The 21,609-nt window shown below is 39.8% G+C and overlaps 1 protein-coding gene across 1 annotated transcript in view; it reads left to right on the top strand.

The window, feature by feature from the left end:
- The window catches only part of LMO7 (LIM domain 7), a 130,605-nt gene that overhangs the window by 72,230 nt on the left and 36,766 nt on the right, over positions 1–21,609 (top strand). Inside the window, exons 5-13 of the mRNA XM_075724619.1 lie at positions 13,984–14,014; positions 14,424–14,537; positions 15,024–15,222; positions 16,385–16,637; positions 17,103–17,402; positions 17,758–18,048; positions 18,294–18,494; positions 18,945–19,661; positions 21,179–21,208. Of these exons, the coding sequence (XP_075580734.1) occupies positions 13,984–14,014; positions 14,424–14,537; positions 15,024–15,222; positions 16,385–16,637; positions 17,103–17,402; positions 17,758–18,048; positions 18,294–18,494; positions 18,945–19,661; positions 21,179–21,208 (2,136 nt within the window). The remainder of the gene's footprint in view (positions 1–13,983; positions 14,015–14,423; positions 14,538–15,023; positions 15,223–16,384; positions 16,638–17,102; positions 17,403–17,757; positions 18,049–18,293; positions 18,495–18,944; positions 19,662–21,178; positions 21,209–21,609) is intronic.

The raw sequence follows: 21,609 nt of genomic DNA, 5'->3' as shown, positions 1-21,609 counted from the left end.
ATAAGGAGCAGTGAAAATGGTGGAAGAAAACTAGTAAACAGTGGGGTTTTTCCTACCTTCACCCCTGAGAAAGTACTTCAGCTAATTAGTTCAGGTTGCTTCAGCTCTTGGTACTGTGGCTTCTTTGTTAATGCTATATGTTTAATTATGAAGATTACCTTCAGTTTCAAAACAAGTGTATTAAGATTAATCTTTACCTGTAAAATATTCTAGATTCTGCTTTTTCTGTAAATGAAGAGGGAGTAGCATCTTTTCAGTTTCTAGTTCCTTGGGTGTAGGTGATCCGCGTGCCACTGCTGCCATTGTTTGGAATAGCCTGCTGATAACTCTCCAGCTAATTTGGGATACCTGGTGAAGATACTTTCTCACTGTTCTCATTCTTCATTGCTCCGACGTCTCTGTCAGGCAACTCGCAAAACAAACAGCAACACTGGGTCAGCCTCAAAGAGTGCATGCTTTGAAGTAGAGGGAAGGTGACGGTTATAAAAGGTTAGTCTCCAATGGTATTACAAAAGATAGCTCTGGACGTTTCCGTGCATTTGCTTATTAAAGTGTGTTATGCCCTGATCCTTACATACAAAAAATAATTACTGGGTAATTACTAGAAAAAAATACCTTGTACTTTCCTTGGTGGTGGAGGATATAGGAGAAATTAGTTTATAGCCAGGATTTGAAAGCGTATGGTTCTTTAAGTCATGATCAACGCAGCAAGATACAGGGACAAAGACAAGAGTATAAGACAAAGTGGGTCAACTTAAAAGCCTTGTAGAAGAAAGAGGGCAGAAAAAGAAGTTGGCTCATTAAACAAAGCAAGTTGCAATCCATTCTAATCTTTGTACCTGCAATAAAATTAATAATTACTTGAGAGTAAATGCTATGATACTGTGTTCATTGGATAATTGTGTGTTTAATTTTTCATAGAGAATTGCTTTTTGGTTTGACTAAAGTTCTCTTACCGCTGGTGGTATTCCCTGGCCAGTCTTCAACTTGTGAAAGCACTTTTGGCAAGTCTCAGTTGTACCCGTGAAACACAGGATCCTCTATGCAAGCCAAAATTAGCAAAAATAAAAGCCTTTCTGAAGAAAGCAGAATTTCCAAACAGTTTTTATTTTTGCAAGTTGCTCTGGAATCATGGGTGTGTTAGTGAACATATTTTTGAGGGGAATTGGTATGACACTCAAAATGAGTGTGTTTGAGACTACACATTGTAAATCAGCACAGAATGAATTTAAATGTGTATTTATGTATTTTAAAAGGCCTATTTACTTCACATCCAATCTGCTGATTTCTATGCTATCAGCATTCATCAATGCTAAAATTTCAATGTCACCGCTTAAAGAGAAGCGATTTGGGAGTGCTTTTGACAGGAGCTTGTTTTTTTACTTTGCAAAGAACGATACCTCTGTGCTTTTAATTTATTATTCTTTTCCTGGTGTCTTTCCTTTTTGAAACATTGCCTGTTTTTTCTTGGTAACTTTATTATACAAAAAGTTCAAATATATTCACCTGTGTACCTATCCTGTGTCTGTTAGCATTCTTCCTTCAGCAGCTTAAGTAATAACTACATTACTTTTAATAATAGTTCAAATTAATTGCATACCTGACATTCTGTCCAGAGTTCATGCAACAGTTCTGGATTTCTTTACCTAGCAAAAGCTTCCACAGATTCTTTCCTACCTGAAAAAAGATTTGGGGTGCATACTTTTACATGTGTTTAATGTGCTGTTTTCCAAACAAAGAGCTTTAAATGCGGTGTGGCAGAAGACTTCACATTCATCTTCTTTGAGCAATAAATATCTGACTACTGCAGTGGTTCTGAATCAGTGTCTTCCAATAAATTAGCATCAAACAGATGGCTGATTTGTTATATCATGAGCTGGTTTTGATAGTACTGATTTATGTTATTAAAGATGAGGCTTGCATAACTAACACTGCAGTGTAAGCTATTTTTGAGTATCTTGGAAAACTTGTACAATGTACTACTCTGCCATAAATGTATTTCCTTGATGATGAAGACTGTTGCATGTCTTTGTACCTTCCCTGGCCAAAAGACCATCTACAACAGTGACTTTTATTAAATTTATTTTTAAAAATTATACACTAGCAGGTTAATTGGGCCAGTAACTGAATCTACACTGAAATGTAGAGAGAATAATATGCTAAGAGCACTCCAACTGTTTTTTCATGGCCTTCTCCACCTGTCTAATGCTGTGCAGCAGGGAAGTGAAAAGTATACTGCAAAAACCTTTGTGTTGTGTGGATAATGTGGTCAACAGTTTGCCATCTGGCAACTGAACATGATAATAATGCTCAAGGTTTTCTCCCATGTATGATATCTGTGGGTCAAAGGGTGAAGGTATTTCCATCCCATTCTTTTCTCCTGTACTTTATGGTGGCTGCCTTCCTGTCAAGGAGCAGCTGAGTTTTGCTACAATTTGACAACCTATTCCTAAACCATCAGCAGAGACTAATTTATCCTCTCCTCACTGGAGGATGCTACTGGTTATTCCTCTGTTGCGCTGAGCTACTTTCTTCTTGTAGCTCTGTTAGCCTGGAGGTGAAAAGGAGGGGAGACCTTGGAAGTCATTGTGAGTCTCACTATGGTGATGTGCATGTTGGTGATGAGACCTCTGAGATGGATTCCTGTGTGATTCTTCCCCAATTGTAATTTGTTCCAGGTAGGCAACACTAAAATTAAGTGTAATCAAGGAGAAACATCCAATTAGTTTTAGCAAAGTGCCTTTGCATTTCTCATTTTGTCTAGATTATCGGTCTTAATTGGGGGATGATAAAGTCTCAGCTTTTCACTGAATTGTAAAACAGTGAATATAGTGACAGCACTGTTGTTGGGATTTCTGAATCAAATAGGGCTAACAACTTGAGATTAAAAGGGCTGCTTCCATAGATGCTTCCAAGGTAGCAGGTCTGGATTTAGCACTCGCTAATGCAGCACATGTACTGTTCCTTATGAAGCTGAGCCTTGTAGCAAACTGGTGCCATTGACATACTTTGCAGTTTAACAATTGGTTTGATTTAATCTTTGCAATGATTAAATGCAATAATGATTGCCATTCACAGGGTTTTCAAGAGACCCTTAGTCTTCAGAAGCTGTGGATTCCTAGATAAGAGTCTCAAGGTTTCTGTTAACCTTATTTGGGTGAAAAAGACTGCCTGGTCTTTGTGTAGAAATGATGAGGATTGCTGGGGAAAGGATTTGCAAAATAGCCTCTTCCAGAGCCCAAGGGTTACTTTTGTGTTATCCTGGCTCTGCAGTTTGATTGACTTCTGGGTAGGATAGCTTACAACCACCATGTGTGTTTTAAGGAGTCTATTTCTCCAGTGCTTCATCTGGCTAGGCAGTTGGTGAAATTCTGCAGATGGCTAGCTGTAGTTTCCAAGAGTTGGTGCATATAGTATCTCCTTTCTCATGAGAAGGAAGATTCCTAATTTAGCATTTACTCATGCGCTCATTAAAGATGTTGGGAATATTGCCATGGCCTCACTTGGAGCAGAATCGGATCGTTTTGTTCCACTCCCTCCCTACCACCAGACTTAGTTGTAATAGCTTGTTGGAGCATTTTGGTGTTGTCTTAATTGGTGTATTAAACTTTCTTTTCCTCTCAGTCATCAGTTTTGTGGTACAAATTACATACTTTGTGAGTACCAGCGAAAGAGAGGTGTGAGATCATCTATAGTTCCCTGGCTGGGATTGTTTTCCCATATCATTAATTTTATTCAAGTTTTTATTCTCAGACTCCTCTAACTTGACAACAGAAACTCTCAAGTGACTCCAACTTCAGAGGTATATAGTCAGACTAGTTTAACTCCCCACACCCCCCCCCCCACCCCCCTGGCCTGCTTTTTGCCTCCCACACAGACTTTCTAACATTCTGGCAAAGCAAGTATTTGGACTTTTACCCATTCTCTCACTTTGCAGTTACGAAGCATTCCTTTTTCCAACATTAAAAACTTGGCCAGAAAACCTGGTCCAAAAAGCTTAATGTTTTGAGCAAATGTTTAAAAATACCCTCTGACTTGGCTGCTCTAGGTAGCCTTAAAGCACTTTTGCCCACTGGGGTGGAAAAATCCTTCCCCCCCCCCCAAAAAAAAGCTAATACTTATCCAGTAATATTGCTAGCAACAAATTGAATTTAGTACTTTCAAATGTTACGGAAATAAATCTGAAGCCATAAGGAACCTGAATAAGAATAATTACATCTTTAAGTAGCTTCCTTACATGTGGATGTTGCAGGAGCTGAGGACGGGAGGTGAGAATTTTAGCAAATGTGGAAAATAATATCTGTTTATGTTAGATCTTGTCTAAGGGCACATTTTTTTGTGAAAAGTAGTACACTTTGTGAATTTCAGTTGATTTTTTTGTATCTTGTTTCTGTTTTAAATTTTGTTGCTGTTTCATGCCATGTCTTCTTGGAGAGCTGTTTCAAGGGAATACAACCTCTTTTAGCATCCTTTTCTGATAAGGGTGAATAGATTAACATTTGACTCTGCATTAATTGAAGTGCTTTTTCCTGGCTCTAAATATGTCTTCACAAATGAAGGCAGATCAAGAAAACATAGGAAATAATAAAGTTCAGTTGTATCTGTGTACGTCACTTTTCTTTTGGGCATATATGCACCAACCTAAGTTAATAGAGAACTGACTTCAGTAGAGAGAAATCAAGTTCAATCTGTGTTTCATACTTTTGTGCTCTATGTGATGAGTGATGATTTGTGCTCTGTGTTGCTAGGGTAACCCAAAGAAACATAGAGAAAATATGGCAAAATTTCAAAAAGGAAGCATTATAATTTCTTCAGTGCTTCTTATTTGCTTGTGAAATATTTTGCCAAAATATTACTGAGAAAACTCAGTAGTCCTTTAAAGTTTTTATTCCAAATGTAGAGACTAAACTAAATGCTGCAGTCATGTAGTAGTGATTTATTTCTACCTAAGAAGAAATTCCAACATCACTTTAACTTGTTTCCAAAATCTTTATCATGGAATAAACTGCACTTACCTTGTACCTCCATTTTGTCATCTTTGCTCTGTCCCTCTCTATACATAAATCTCAATTCTTTCCAAAATCCTAGCTCTATGACACTTATGCCAAAGCTGTGCTTTTAGTAATCCCCCTTTAAACTGCTAAAACATTCGTTCTTTAATCATATGACAGAAGCTGAGAATCAAAAGACGGGCTTGGGTAGACACTGCCCCAATTCTCTGTCCTCCTGTACAATAGTTTGGCCAGCACTACATTGGAATTGCTCTAGGGGAAAAAAAATGAGCCATCAGAAATCTGTGCAAGTGTCTCCAAGTGCTGCATATCCAATGTGCCCCCAAAATGCAGGGGGGGTGTCTCCTCTCAGGAGGATATATCCATCCACATGCTTATACCTGGCATTATGGATCTTGGCTCTGCTGCAGAGATGGCAACTGGAAGTGGGCTGAAGTCTGGATTACTTCCCACTCACGGGCCATGGATAGGGCATCTGTAGTTTCTGCTGTTGACTCTTAGTCACCTCTGCGCTGAGTTGTTTTCTGTGTATGGGTTAGAACAACAGCAACTGAGCAGATACCTATCTGGACTGGTGAAACTCAATGTTAGTACAGGCATGAGCATAGCAGTACCCAGATTAAGTTACTGTCAGTCATCTTTTTTTCTTAGCAGCGGATATGTTCGTTGCCAAATATCCAATATAAATTATGCACTATAGACACAAGAGGTTTTTCTAATCTTTTTTTGCACACAATGAGACATTAAATAAACCTCCTGAAGTAGCTATTGAGTGTTATAAGCTTTGGTAAACTGTTTTGCTTATACACAAGGCATTTGTACATCACCACCTGTTTGCTTGACCCCAAAATAACAAAGGATTACATTTACCAAATCTTTCTCTGGGCATGGACCAAGGGAGGAGATTGAATGAAGGAGGTTTGGGTGGGTTTTTTTTTTTTCCCCAATTATATAGGCTATAAAAATCTCTCTGTCTCTCTGAGCATGCAGAGTTGTATGACCTGCCAAATCCTAGCTCTTCCCAAGGGACCACCTGGGAATGCTTTATCCCAATTGAACAATTGTATTAATCCTGGGGGTCAAGGGTAAGAGTGCACACAGGCAGTTGCTATGGAGTAGTTGGTAGATGGAAAATTTCTTATCCTAGCTTACCTTGCAGTAACTTTTTTATCCATACCCTGAGTTGGTGCAGAGGTGTGTGAGCAATACTTTAGAGGGAATAAATGAGTAAGTATTGAGGGCTATTCTACAAAATTACCTCTGGTATCTGCATGTGAGGAGAGGGGATATTGAAATACTTCAGTTAGATGTAAGAGTGGGAGTAAAAAGGACAACAATTTTGGAAATATTTAATTTAATAATGGCAAAGAGGCATCAGGCAATAGAAAAGTGAATTTCAGTATTGTCTTGAAAAAATGCTAACTGTGAGTTGCCATGGTTGCTGCAGCTTAGCTAACGCAAATAATGTACTTACACAGAATAATTTTTTGTAAAATGCTGTTGAACTATTTCTGTGCCAGTTAACAGCTGCACCTTCATGTGTTTTGTATATATTTCTAAAAACTTACAGCATTACACTTAATTGCCTATTTTGATACTTATTTTTCAGAGTGACTCCCCAGATATATCAGCTGTTCCTTTTTGAAAAGAATGCTAGCACAAGTGTGTGTTCCCCATATAGATTTCTCTTCAAATTAATCTACAAAATTTACACAAGATGGTCTAGTTTGGTGGGGAGGAATGAAGGGAAAGGATCTTCAAAACTGAATGCAAGAGTAGTTAACATAGATGATGATCCTAATGATCAACAGGACGAGCTCAAGTCTGTTGATTTTTGGGAGAGCGGAGTGTAAAATCTCAACATTTACAGAAGGTACATGGAAGAAAAAAGGTAGAAGTGGTAACGTTTACTATAACCCTGGTGCCAGCGTCAACTGAATTATGTACAGATTTGTTTTTTGGTGTGGTTTTTTTTTTTTTTAAAAAAAAAAAAAAGGCAACAGGGAGGTAAAAGAATGAGAGATGGAGTGATCCAGCAAAGTGATGTGCTCCAAGTTCTAAAGACCAATGCTTTGGAAGCTATAAAAATCTATAGCATGTATAAATAAAGATACGATAGCTATCTATCCATCTATCTAAATTGCTATGTTTAAGTGTTGTTTGGTTCTTTTTTTTTCTTGAAAAGCAATTAATTTCATCTCTCAAATTCAAACATCCTCTTGAATGTGAACAAACTGTTTGATTTCCTTTGAGAACTTCACTCTGTGTGAGCTTGGAGTCAACTCTGCAGCTTCTAATTCCTTGTGCAGAGAGTCTTTCAGTTCTCATTAAAGTTAATGGATGTTCTCATGCTTCTTAGCCAAAGTATATGACACGTGACTGGTAGCCTTCAGAAATAAAATACTGCTATTTAGTTTTGCATAGGTACCAGTCTAGACCTGGAATTTAAACTAACCAATACAGACTGGGCAAAAAAATCTAGATTTGCCCTGGAAAAAAACAAACAAGACAATAGAGAAAATACCCAGTTCTATTACCTATAATTAGTGAAGCTGCTGACTTTTAGGGGATTTTAGGAATGGAGTAAGAAAAAGACACAAAAAGGGGCCAGTCCACAAAGCTACACTAATTACTACAAGTACTTTAATTGTTTTTTTTACTATAGTTTAAAATCTGAGCAGGAAGCTGCAGTATCCTATTGGTCTCTTCTTTCTCTGCAAGTTGTTGCTGCAGCGATGCTCCATCCCTCTTCCCCCACCCACCCCTGAGATGAGAGCCAAGGAGCTCTCAGGTTATCAGCCAGGCTCCTCCATGCAGGCTCGTTCTTCTGGGGATGGTTTTGGGGGTTGTTTGAGGGGTTTATTTTTATTTTTTATTTGATAGGCACGCCTTCTGCCCAACACTATCCTCAATATGAGTTTTCTTTTTAGGAGAACCTGTAGATTAGACTGAGGTAGGAGGAAGCTAGCAGCAATGGACTGTCCAGGCAGGGGTTGGAAAAGAGTGTGAGGAAATGGGTCATAGGAGTGTCCAGTGACTTGCTGGTGCTGATGCACACATGCCTGTTTTTGTTTTGATAAGGGATTTAAGAATAGTGTGGAAGCATAATGGGTGAGATCAGCAAGGAAGCACCATGCTCAGGAGGCAGAATGAAAGGACAGGTTCTGAGGCAATGGACGGGGACGCATTCCCACGGAGGGCGTTGGCCAGCTGCGTTCCCTCTCCGCCTTTCCCCTCTTGGGCATCTCTTCTCCACCCCTCAGCCCCTTCATTAGTAGGCGAGGGTGCAAGGTGGGGACAGGCTGCTCAGTCATCAGGGCTCACAGAGCTCCTTGCTGCCAGCCGGTGGTATTGTAGGGGCACGGAGAAACACTTTCTGCCGTTGTTTTATACCTTACTCTGCGTGCTGTTATAATGTAAGTGGCACTGGGTCCAGTGGATGTGTTGCTATGGAAAATACACGTGCTTTTTATAGTCAAAGAGAAAGGTGTGTTTCCAAAAGCTGTTCTCGAACACTGCAGCCATAACCTGACCATTTTATTTCCAGCAATGTTGGCAGTGAACTGTGGCTGTCAGGGTTGAATATCAGTTCGCTAAGAATCCAAGCGGTGGAGGAATGTCCTCATGTTTCTGTACCCATGCGGCAGCCTCATCTTCCACGGGAGCCTTTCTATTCTCAGCAGCATGTGGGAATTCAGTGAGATCCGATAACAGCAATATTAATAGCAGTTGAGTAGGTGGCCAAAGAGGTTGAAATTTAGCACAAGCCCACTGCTAGTTGGACAACCGGCATTCGTCTCCTGCGCAGCATACCTCGGCGGGGGTGGAGAATCCTTCAAACCCTCCGACGTCCTTCTCGGAAGCGTAAGTGAAGCTGGTCGGTGTCGGGATAGAGCACCTGGAGCTTGGCGAGGAGCACAGGAATGGGCTTGTTCTGCAGCCCACTGACCTGCTCCGGCTCCCGGGCCAGGGCATGGCTCTTCCAAGTCCTTCAAAGGGCATCTGGGAGGTAGAACTGCTGCCTTGGTGGATGAAAGTTCAAAAGGAGAGCACTGATACTTCTTTTTAAACAGAAATCTGTTCAAGTCCTGTGTTCGTGAGATGTATAGTACAGAGGAAGGGATGGAAAACAGATAGCTTTGGCAGCTGTTGGGGTTTCTGGAGTATTCGTCACCAAGGGAAGGGTTTGGCACTGGGCAGGGTGCATTTGTCACTGGCACATTCCTTTCTATCAGTGGGGGTGTCTGTGTCCTTTCTCCCCGTAAATGGGTTTGGATTTTTCTTATCTCTTTGGGCATGACCACATGACCTCTTCTCAGCAGATAACCCTCATTTAGGGGAGGAGAATACACTGATCTAGCTTTTTCTTAAAAAAAAAAATTGTAGATTGATATCTGTATTTTAAGTATGTTTCTGTATGAGAAACAGACCCTCGGAAAGCCACACTTTCTGAATGGGATGCTGTAAAATCATCTTCCAGAATTTTACTCAGACTTCTGGTATCTTGTATTTGGTCTTGTGATCCACGGTGATGTTCTCCCTGGAAAATAACAAAGTGAAGTGTCAAAGTAGATTTGACATCATGAGTTGCTAGTTGCTGGAATTTAATACATATTAGGATGTGGGGGAACCAAACCATATAATGTGTTGGGAAAACAAAACCTAAACTATTGAGTTTATTTGTTAAAAGTTTTGAAATAAGTCAAACCTAACCGTAGCTACTTAAAATACACTGCTCTTTTGTGACGAGGCACTGGAGAGGTGTGTGTGTAGGTGTCGGCATTGCCAATGGGTATTTTTTATAACTGGTTAAAGACTAGCTCATGATTTCTTGAAGTACTGTGGTCTGCTAGCTACTGTAAGGTATGTGAATGTCTTGTACGATTTTTTTTTTTTTTTTTTTTTTAGTTTTTAAAACACGTCAAAATGCATTAAAATAATACTAGCAGGCTTTTCTCACTCCTCGGAGCTAAGCATCAGTAGATGAAGGGCAAGAACAGAGCGCCTCTGGCTGGGGTTTTGTCATGCGGGGACTCTCAAGGTACTGGCGTGTGGAGCAGGGTCCTCCACCATCAAGCCCTCTGCCCACTCCTTTGCAGCAATGTGTTGCCTCTGCAGCAGTGCTGATACAGAGATGAGTGGGTTAGCTTGGGGTTTGAAAATGTGTATTAGGAAAAATCCAAAGAAACAAACAGGCACAGCCCTCTGGTCCTGATGCACAACGTGGAACCGCAATGTGATTCAGAGTTGTGTTGGCATAACCACGGGGGCAGCAAAAAGGAGCGGCTGGAAGGGAAAGGGAAACCAGGAAATTCTTAAGCTAGAGCTGCTGCTCAAGCCTTTGTATTGTCAGGCTAGGGCCTTGGTGACTAATTTCACTATTTAACTCTGAGCAAACAGTGGAGCTGAGAATAAATTTCTTGAGCTGCGGCTCAGCCTGCTGATCTGCCGTGTCACCTTGATTTATTCTTGTAGAGTGGTCCTCATCAGAGAAACATCCGTTGGTCTGTGCTGGCTGGGCGTAAGTGATGTTTGTGAATAATGCGTTGTGTTCAAACCTAACGGAGGTATTTGGTCTCTTAAGTGTATCGCCTACTAACAAGCAAGAGCTATTTCTGTCCCACTTGTGTTTTTTCTGTTTGCTAAAGCATTGACGTAGATGAGGTTATTTACACAGAAGGTGTTATTTCTCCACCGGTGGTTATTTCACATCTTTTTGCATCAGTGTTCAACTTGGAATCGTGCAGTTGTGCTTCATTGTTATTATTATAACTCCCACATATTGTTATCTCATGGCCTTTAGACTTTCATGCTGTCTTTGATAGGTATTTTCCAGAATGGCTAATCTTGAAGTTGTACATGAACTTTTATTGAAACCACTGCCAACAACTAAGGTTCACGCTTTGTGAATTAAAGTTGTACTTCTAAATTTTGACAGTTTTGAGTTGGGGTTTGACGTTGGGGTTAGATTAGGTAACACACAGGATTGGTGTTACTTTTTTAAAATTCAGAATGAATGCTAAAATGCTGAGACTGGCAAGAGCAGATGAAATATTTGGAATAAAATTCTTTCTGCAAGATCTTTAACCACCCTCCTTAGCAGCTTCCTTTGCTTAGTTCAGACATCTTTAGCAAAGTTGCATGGTTAGTGAAAGGAGATATAAAAACCTCTGGGAAGACAGAAAAGGTAACGTTTGAAATGACACAAAGTGGTTTGGTAAGCGGTGTTGCGTTGTCATTTGGACGGGAACCAACTTCTTCCAGCAGATTGTTTTTAAGATGAGCCTTGGCTGTGCCCTCCTGAGCAAACCAGCAGCCTGCTTATAACTTTCAGCATAATGGCATTCATTTATTCAAGCCCGAAATTAGGTTACCCAGAATATTCTCATAATGTAGTCTGCACCAACTAGCTCTGATAATTTTGGGTGAAAACATCAAAAAGCAAACTTCCTTCACAGTTGCCCAATGTAGGATTGGTGTTCATTTGCATTGGTGAAGATACTTCAGCAAGTGGGATATCCCTTCAGTTCCTAGAATAGCTTTCGTAGGACAGATGTCCCTACAAGCAGTGCTCTGTGTGCAATTCAGTGCTATACGCAATTTCAAAATAAGGTTATTGTCCAGGACTATTTAAAAAGCTTAAAGGCTGCATTGCTGAAGTTCTTGCTCTCCATCTTTTAACCGACTTCTTCGAATACAGTATGAGAAACTGAGATTTTCAGCCCTGTGTGTTTAGAGCCAGACTTGAGAAGGGGAGTGGAGGTGGGAGCAGGAGCTCGCTGTTGGGTAGCAAGAGGTTGTCAGAGGAGGTTGGTTTGTGCCTCCTCTCACAGCAGCAAAGAACTTGCTATGCTTGAAGTTGGTGCCTCTGTCTTGTCCCCTGCTATGAACTGTAGTTGTTCAGAGCTATACACAAGACCACAGCTGAATTCTTTGCATAGTACTGCTTAGTATTTACATTTTGATAACAGCTTATGAAGGAGAACTTCTATTTAATATAATTATTTCATTTTGTGTTTTCATTTACTGCAACTCAGTTAAAATCTTGCTCTTTTTATTTTGATGCTCACAGGAAAAAGTAATTCCTTTTAAAAGCTCTTCAGTTTGTATCACACTTCTATCCAATAGATATTTTCCCAGCTATTTTAAATGCAGTATACTGGAGGGTAACTGGGCAATGGCTTGCGCGCATAAGCTGAGATGTGCATTGTGAGCTTGGCCAGGTTGTGCATATAAAAGGCTCTTACTTCACTCGGAGAATGATAGCGAGTGGATCCAAACTGCATCTTCTGCAAGTTGCATCCCTCAGGAGAAGCAACTGTGAAGTTTGTAGGTGACTTTTAAGGCCTTGCAGTAAGACAACAACATTGCTGCTTTATTCAGGATATTCTTCTGGCGAAAAATTATGTACATATTGTTTTACACAGATTTTAGGACAATACACTAACCACATAGAATCCTCCTCCTTTTTCTTGGTTAAGCACCATTGAAGCATTAATATATGCCTATATAAATAAGGAACTGACTGGTCTTTACACTTCCCACAGCCACATTTTTGGCATGTGATATTAAGGAAACTGCAGGTGGGGATTGTGCAGGTCAGATCCATCTCAGGACTTTGTGTTCCTGGCAGCCTGATTTCTTACGGTGTGGGGAACAGGCAAGGCAATTGCAGCCGCACTGAGTGGGAGCGGGCGGAAAGAGGAGGAGGGATGGTCTGTGTTCCTGCTGGTTGTCACGTTGCATTGAATATCATATTTCTGTGAATAGTGCCATCTACACTGACCCGGCCCTGTCATCATTTTGCTACCTTAGAACTGTCCCCTGAACAGTTTATTTTCCCTGCAACCTCTGACTCATTTGTTCCTAGGGGGCCAGAAACAGGTTAAGTGCCCTGATACATCGTTGGCCTGACCTGTTACAGGACTCTGCGTAGGTCTTTCTGCCATCATGTGTTAATTCATGGCTTGTTTTTGCTTGAACCCCCTCACCATGCTGTGTGTGAAGCTTGCCGCTGAGCCACCCCAAACCAACAGTGTGCGGGGCAGGCGAAAAATTGTTTTGGTGTATTTAAGCTATTTGCCCTTCCATAGGGGCTGGCACTGTGGGTGGGAGTGTTGTGCAGCTGCTGTCTGTCCAGCCCTGAATATTTACACCTGAGGACTGAGTCTGTGGTACCCCACAGTTTGGGAGGCTCCTATCTGAAAAGTTTCTTCTTCTTCTTCATCGTCTTAAAATGAGTGGGAGAAGACCACCACTGTTGAGTGTGCGTTGGTGCACTTCCGAGGTGTTATATATATTTTATATATATATATGTATATATGTTATATATTGGTTATATATATTTAAAAAGTTTACTAACGTTAGTGACTGCATGTTTATTTAGTTTTTTTGAGAAACATGTATCTTACATAAAAGCAAACCAAACCCCTCCTTCCAGCACTACACCGTCTCTCTCCAGATGTCCCAGTTTCAGTTGCTCATTTTTTGTCTGAAAAATTCTCTTTAGGCTGAAGCGTTCTCTGTGTCTGAGGCAAGTATTTTGGAAAATATAGGAACAAAAGTAGCAATTGAAACTGCTTTCGTATGGAACTGCAGGTCTTCATGGCTAATAGAGACTATGTTTCCCAAAGTCATTAGCTTGTTTTCCACTTTTGTTAGTATCTAAAAACCTTAGCTAATTAAAAAAGCCTACAGCCTGAGTTCTTCTCAAATCAGAAACTGTCACAAATCAGCTAGTTTCTTGCTTTACATGCAATGATTGAAATAGTATGGAGTTATACCTGTGAATTCAAAGCTAATTGCTTTTTATTTCTTTTGGAACAGTCATAGTTGTATATTTTATACTAGCCTCTAATTGGGCTTGAAACCTTTTAAATCTTGAATAATAACTAAATTTAAAAGTCAGATTTTTTTAAAGTTTTTGTTCTGTTTTTTGTTTTGTTTTTTCTCATTCCCTGCGCTGCTTCAGACCAGAGGAGACCAACAGAAGAGTGAAAAATGTAAGACACACTTACTTCAATGCTTTCTGAAACAATTCCGCAGTAATTCTGATTAAGTATTTTTAAGACATTTCCATTTATGGCGCTGTCATGTTTACCTTATTCTTCAGCTGTTCATTTATCTGATGCAAATTAGTGCCATCTTACGATGATCTCTACACAGCTGACTTTCCCAAATAAATGTAATAATTAGAAATAGTACTTATACCTGCTTACTTGAGATAGATGAGATGCATCATAACACTCTTTAATTGGTTTTGGTGGAGATTCTAGCTAATGCTGTAGACAAGATTTTACAGCTGATTGTGGAAAACCTTTTACAGCATGCTGAGATGCTTTTATACTGGTACATGGCTTGAGAGGAAAGTAATGAAGTTTATATTTGATTTTTTTATTTGTTTTTTTTTAGGTTTTGATTACACTATACTGGCTTGGGAGAAAAGCTCAAAGTAACCCTCATTATAATGGTCCATACCTCAGTCTTAAAGCATTTGAGAAGTTATTAGGGCAAGCATTGACTAAGGTAAGGAATCCATAAAGAATACTAAACATATAGTCTGCATTTTATAGTCTGCTGTATAGTACAGCATCAACTTTAAACAATCTCTTGGGGGATTAATTTTATTCTTAGTTTGGAGAACATGGTCATTTGTTTTGTTTGTTTTGCTTGCTGTCAATGTTCATGTGAAAGGCATGATTTTTAGCTTACACTGGTTCTTCTGCTACCCGTATAATCATGAAATTCAGAATGCACCTGCTCTTATTGATGTGGTAGATTGTGAAAAGCCTTGTCTTGATTCTCTGTGGCTAAGATAAGAGAAACTTAAGACCTTGTGTTGAATCTCCTATTCAAGCTTTTGTATACGTTGTTTTTGCGGGTGTGCAGTAGTTTTTGGTAAAGCCCATTTGTGCATTCAGAATGCATTTTAAAAATTATTGAGCAAAAACTCATGAGTAGCACTTACACCTTATAATATTGCAAAAGACCTTTCAAAACTTACTCTCATAGGCGCTTGAAGAGTCCAGCCACCTGAACAGAAGTGGCAGGGATAGTGGGTACGGTGATATTTGGTACGTTGACCGGGGAGAGCCCTTTTCATCTTCTGCTAGCCATAAAAGAGACGATTCCTTTGATAGCTTGGACTCTCTTGGTTCAAGATCTTCCACAAGCTTTTCATCAGATATAACCTTGAAAGGTGGCAGTGAAGGTATGTTGGTTTTTTTTTTTTTTCTCTTTGAATCTTTTGTTGACATACGTCTTACGAGCATTAGAGAAGACAATGTATGGACCTAGTACTTCGAGTGCCCAGTACTTAAATTGGCTTGAAAAGCAACTCTAGTTTTGCAACTGCCACAGTTGCATTTTGCTTAAGCAAATATTGACCTTTAACAGTTAGTAGAAACAAAGCAATGCACACATGAATTTTCCTAGGCAGGGTTGCTGGGAGTCTTGCTCTCTCAGCCGCATTAAGGTGTGTGTATGTGTGGGGTATTTTCCCATAGTTCAGGAAGGGAAATTGCTAGAATTCAGATCCTGAGGGGATCACCTAAAATTCAACAGTTAAAAAAGTCTCTAGCCTTGTTCGTAGTGTGGATATGTCAAACCTCTACATCTTCACTCTATTTGTGAATATTCAATACTCAATGGGGGTTTTCTTGCCTAGGTTTAAAACTGAATAGTAGTTGTTACTTTTGATAGCTTGTCATGGAAAGAAAGGTATCAAGAAGAAAGATTGTGACATGGGATCCCTACAGCTGTATCCTAACCTCTGTTTCTCCCCCAGCTTTAAAATTCAATACAAACTTGTAGTCTAATTTAGTTATGAAAATTGTGAGCTTTTGGATTTTGTTCCATGTAAATAACATAAAATCATTGGGCCAAGGCCACATAGAGTAGTTCTGATGTGAGTGAAGCAACGTGTTAGCCATGCTACATATGTGACGTACCCTGGACTTCTACTGGGCGTTAATCTGGTGAGATGAGCATGTTGCTATACTATTTACTGATACCTTGGCTTTGTTAGTAGAGTGGCAAGTATGTTTTAATTAAAAACTTCTGTGCTGTTTTAAATCTTCAATCTAGAGCTTAGCGCTTTGTTTCCTGCAGGGAGCAGTGATAGTGAAAGAGTAGAACAAATGTAGCAGGGGAATGCAAACCAAACTTGGCTTAATGGACCTTACAGAAGCTTTGCCACAAACTTCTAAAAGTACCTCTCCTACTGTCCTGTCAATAGCTCAGCGAGTTTGCAGCCGAAATGTCTTGAATATGGAGTTAAATTGATTTTGGAACATTTTGGTGCAAGTTCTAGCTAGAAGCTCGTGTCTAGAGAATAATGTTTGTGCCTTCCCTTTTCTCCCCTTTCTTCTAAGGTTGCGACAGCGACACAGACTCAGAACTGCCTTTCAAAATGCATGACTCCCATAAAGATGACAGGCCTTACCGTAGGACTTCTGTGATTGAACCGAAACCTACCGCTGACTTCAATCGCTTCTTACCCAACAAAAACAAGCAGACTGCATATGTGCCGGCACCCTTAAGGAAGAAGAGGACAGAGAAGAATGAGGACAACAGGAGGAGCTGGGCAAGTCCTGTCTTCACCGAGTCAGATGGAACATTTTCAAGGTACTGGTGTGTGGTTTTAGTTAAGCAGACTTTGGTTTAGGACTTTTTAAATAAATGGTTTCTTTATTAGTTAAAGAAAAGTTGCTGTTGCTGCAATACAAAGTAAAGTATTTGAGTTTCCATATTTTAACAGGGGGATGTTTTGGTGTGGCTGTGTGGTTGGTTTTTTTGGTTGGTTTTATTTTTGTACTTTGTTCCAAATAACTAGTTTTCTGTTGTTTGAGTAATGTTTGGAGGCTGAGTCAGACTCAAGGTAGAGGGGATTTAAATGGTCTTAAATGCAAGCTCATGAGAGCTAGACCTACAGTTTTAGTTTCTCATTAAAGCATTCCAAAATATGGTGATGAATTTCGGTTGTCCGGCTTCTTGGTGCGTACAGATGAGATTAGTGAGCAGTTCTTGGGTTTCATCATTGCCTTTGTGACTTCACTGTCTTCATTCTCTTCCTGTTTTGGTCAACCTCAGTGGACGTGAAAGGAATCCCGTAGCTTCCTGCCAAAATAGCAGAGCAGAGTGTGGGCTCACAAATCCAGCTTCCCTCCAGATGATCTCTGAGTATGACAGTGGCTCTGATTCAGAAGCTGAAAGAAGGCTGCCCGACGTGGTTATGGATGACTTAGCAAAACGTAGATTTCTAGTCAAAAAGAGCCCTGTAAGCTCTGCTGCACCTGGACATCATTTCGTGTTGCGCAATGACTCTCCTAAATCTTGCTCACAAGAAAGTTATCCAGCTGGTCCACTAGCTGCAATGCTTGAACCACTGAGGTCAGAGATACTAATCCAAGATCCAGTAACTATTGTATTACCCAAATTGCAGTCCGTAAATAACTCCATAAAGTTAGTCTTCTAATTGGCATTTTAACACGGCTGATAATGCATTATGCCTTTTCTGTCAAACTTCGTATTTTTGCCGGAGTTGATAGGATGCTGATATAACCATGTAACTTTTTTTTATTTATATATACATATATATTATTTTTTCTGGTGCTGCAGTGATGGAATTGAGAACTAATTTGCTTCATTCACGAGGTTGAACTCCTGAGCCAAAAAGCATGTCTTTTTGCATTCTTTATGTGAAGTTGCTCCTAAAATATCTTAACTGATTGGGTATTTTGAACAGTAACCAGAGGAGGCAGAGGCAGTTGGATACTAAAGAGGAAAACAAACCAAGAGTTAACATTCCTTCAGAATTATCTGGGTATTTTGATGAGGATGAGGAAGAAGAAATAGGCATCCCAAACATTGAAAAAGATGATCTCTATTTTCGCAAGCTAAATTCTTCAGCGGCAAATACAGTGGTTGCTTTTGACAAATTTCTTCCTAAGTTTTGGACTCCAGAAGAAGAATTGCTATGGAAAAAAATCAGGAAATCCTCTTTCAAACCCTGGTATAAAGAGATTCAAGGGTTCAGGTGCGTTTTCGTGCATGCCCCCATTTCTCTCCTGTGTGCAAAACTTATAAATAAAGTGTAGTTGTATGACTTTATTTTTCATTATTATTGCCAGTGTAGCAACAGGATATGTTTTCTCTCTTTTTTTTTTTTTATATAATTGAAATATTATTTCCATTACACTGTTGCCACTGTGCATTTTACTCAATGAGTATACTTCGTTTTTTTTTTCTTTCCCTTTGCTCATTCTTTGTGCTGCTGTACAGTAGAAAGAAATCAGATTCTGAGGATGAGGAATTTGCTTACAAACAAAGCTCTGCCATTGTTGCTAATCAACCAAGACCAAGTTTTGACTGGAACAGCAGTTGCAGAAGGGATCAGAGCTATAAGCCAACTGCTGAATATGCGGGAAGCTCATTGTCACAGATTGCAGAAGGAAAAATCTTGGAGCCTTCTGACCAGCCCAGGTTGATATCGCTGCATGAGCTGTACTCTTGCTGCATCAAAAAGAAATGGCTGGATATGTAACAGCTAAACGAAATTAAACCACGTCCTGTGATGTCGCGCTTTTTTTGGTGGTTATTATTTTGTTGGTTTCTTTTTTTAAATGTAGCCGTAAGTTGCTGGTCTTCTGAAACATGTCAATGCAAAAGCGTAACACGCTGTATAGGGTTACTGGCTTTGTGTGTGAGCATGTAAGCGTGCTGTTTCTGAGCAGGTTAGTATGCTGTGATACCTTTACATTGGTTGACGTGTGCTGTGCTAAGGTTAGTGGTGGTGAATGCCAAGTGGTGTAGTTGTACTGCTCGGGATACTGCAAGTCTAAACCAAATGTATATTACAGTACATTGTGATCTGCTTGTCTCTTGCTAGTTAATGATATTTTTACTTCCCTCCTTTTGTTTTATATGCTTCAGTCAGTTTTCGTTACTTCAGGCCCTGCAAAAATACTCTGACTACTTGTCTTCTGAAACGAAGACCAAAATTGATCCTACTTCTGGCCCTAGGCTCATAAAATGTAGAAAGAATATTTCCTTTGTACCAGGATACAAGGAAGGAGATGCGGAAAATGGATATCTGTATCCAGATTTAGAAAACGATGACTTGTTTGTTCGGAAAACTGGAGCTTTCCATGTGAATCAAGTAGTTCTCCAAGACCCCCGGTATTTAAAAAAATTCTCTGAGCAGGAGCCTCCCCTAGAGGGTGAGATAATTCTGCAACCCAGAGAGGGCCAACCTGTGATTCCAGATTTGGAAAAGGATGACATGATTTTCCGTAAAATCCTCTCTCAGAAAAAAGAGGTGCCTTTATCAGGCGCTCCAGACAAGTATCACCCAGCACTCTTTCCTGATCCATGGAGTCTTCCAGAGGAGATCCGGTCCAAATTTCTATGTTTACTTGAAAAAAACGCAACACCAGAGGAAAGGAAGAGCAACGGCAGAGTGATGTCACCATCTTCCCGCCATAAGAAGGACGATATGCTGACCCGCAAGATTGAATCTTGGAAGGTGGGAAGCAACATCCAGCCAGTAAATTTCATCCCAGGTCCATGCAGTGAAGAAGACTGGAAGAAGTGGGAAGCGATCAGGGAGGCCAGCAAAGTTAGACACAAGAAACGGCAGATGGTGGAGAGGTCAGGTTGTGTCGTGCACGGATTGCGCTTGAGTGCAGTTGAACCCTTTCCATTCAGAAAAGCATCGTCTTGTGCTGAACCATTCGTAGAGTGCCAATCTGCTATTTGTTCGTGGCGTCCTGGACAAGCTTTTTTTTTTGCTTTGAATAGAAGCTCATGACTGCAATACCATATTTTCAACAAAAAAATTACAATGTTTTTTAGTTTTAGGCTGCTATTTTAGAGAAAATACGTTATCATTCCTTCAGGCTCGAAGTTCTGCTTAAGTTTCTTTCCATGGTTGAACAGGAATAGTGATTATTCAAAAGACTGTGGAGGCTAGAAATACTTTATTTTTTTCCCCAATATAGTTGGTAAAAACATTTCTGAAGCACATGAATGCTTTAATGACAAATTCTGGAAATGGGCATTCCAATATTCTTGCTTGCACCTAAGTTTGAAAGTGCTTGTAAACTGTCCTGCCACAGTTTTGAGATGATTAGATGAGGTGAAAAAAAAAAACGTTAGTGTTGTTTTGCCCGCCCAAAGTCATGGTGCATGCAAGGTGTGTGTCCATGTAATATTAAATTCCACTGTGACATATTTTATTCTGCCAGTATTTTCTCCCTGCTTTCATACATTCCTGATTAATGCTTTCCCCTAATCCTTTCCTGGTATACTCAAAATGTCTCTTCTCTGACTGAATACTGTTTTTAACTACTTCCTAGCTCTCCTTTGGATTTTGTACTTACTGGGGGAGAGTGGGGTTTCGAATGTTTCCTTAGTGCTGAAAATACGGCATTGCAAGTTGCAGTTCTCCCAGCTGTGCATCATTACTTTGTGACTAAGACACTTCTATGCTCCAGTTGATACTTTGATGTTGCTGCATTTAATTTTTAAGCTTAATGCTGTTAACAGAGTGCGAGCTTCACTGAGGAGTATTTCTGAAGTGCTTGAAAATATTTCACGTTTTAAGAATTCTTTCAGTAGCGTATCATACTCATATTCAAGAACACTAAAAATCCTCTTGAACCACAGTGGATGAATTTGGTTCTCCACTTAATGTGCTAAACTTCTATATATGGCCTTCTAGTCTTATCCATTCCAAGTATTACTTTCATTTAGTATCAGAGATGGTTGAAGTAACAAGAAAACAGCCTCTGTAAGCTGGTCTTCTTGTTGGGACTCAAGCTGGCATTAATTTTCATTTCTTGAAATGAGTATCTTTTGAGCATCATTGTTCAGCAGTGCTGGAATAAGTGACGCAGAATTAATACAGGGCTCTATTCGTGCAGTATTGCTAAATCGGAAGCGTTGGAAACTTGCAGGCAGCCTTGTTCTGTCAGTTTTTGGCCTGACTTACACATCATGCAAGTCCTGATGTGTTTTTTGACTAGCGTCAGATCTCCGATGTGCTATTCCATGCTGGCTTTCAGTTTCCTGTTCACTTAGTGAGAGTGCTGGTGTACTGGTGGTGTTAATGTTGTTTTGAATATCAAGACACTGAATCTTTTCTTTTTTGGTTTCTGATTTCTCAGACTGTTTCAAAAGCTTTCTGATGAGCAAGGGTAAGTTTTTTTTTTTTTATAAAAGTTTGAAAGTTCATAAAGCTATTTTTGCCTCTTTAAATTTTCGTGCATGCACAGTAGCTAAAAACTCGTGCTGAAAACAGCTTGTGCATGCTGCTTTGTTGTTCTGTGCTTGGGCAATTTACATAACGAATATAAGAGACTAAAAGCTACGTGTCTGGCAAAAGTTCTCTCTGGCGTCTAGGGTATCTGAGTTATGGTTATCAGGCACTTTGAAAATCAGCTCTAATATTTTATTCCTACTGAAGTGAAGTACTTGGTGTTCTGTATTTAAATTAGGCTTTAAAACATTCAGAAATGTAAAGGAAGATTAGTAAATATTTTATTTCAAAGGCGGTACAGATAGAATCTGAAAATAATTAACAACATGGTATTTATCA

Source organism: Pelecanus crispus, chromosome 1, assembly GCF_030463565.1.
Source record: "Pelecanus crispus isolate bPelCri1 chromosome 1, bPelCri1.pri, whole genome shotgun sequence".
In the NCBI taxonomy this organism is placed as follows: Eukaryota; Metazoa; Chordata; class Aves; order Pelecaniformes; family Pelecanidae; genus Pelecanus; species Pelecanus crispus.
The sequence above is the reverse complement of the archived record's forward strand: the minus strand, read 5'-3'. Positions and strand labels throughout refer to the sequence as shown.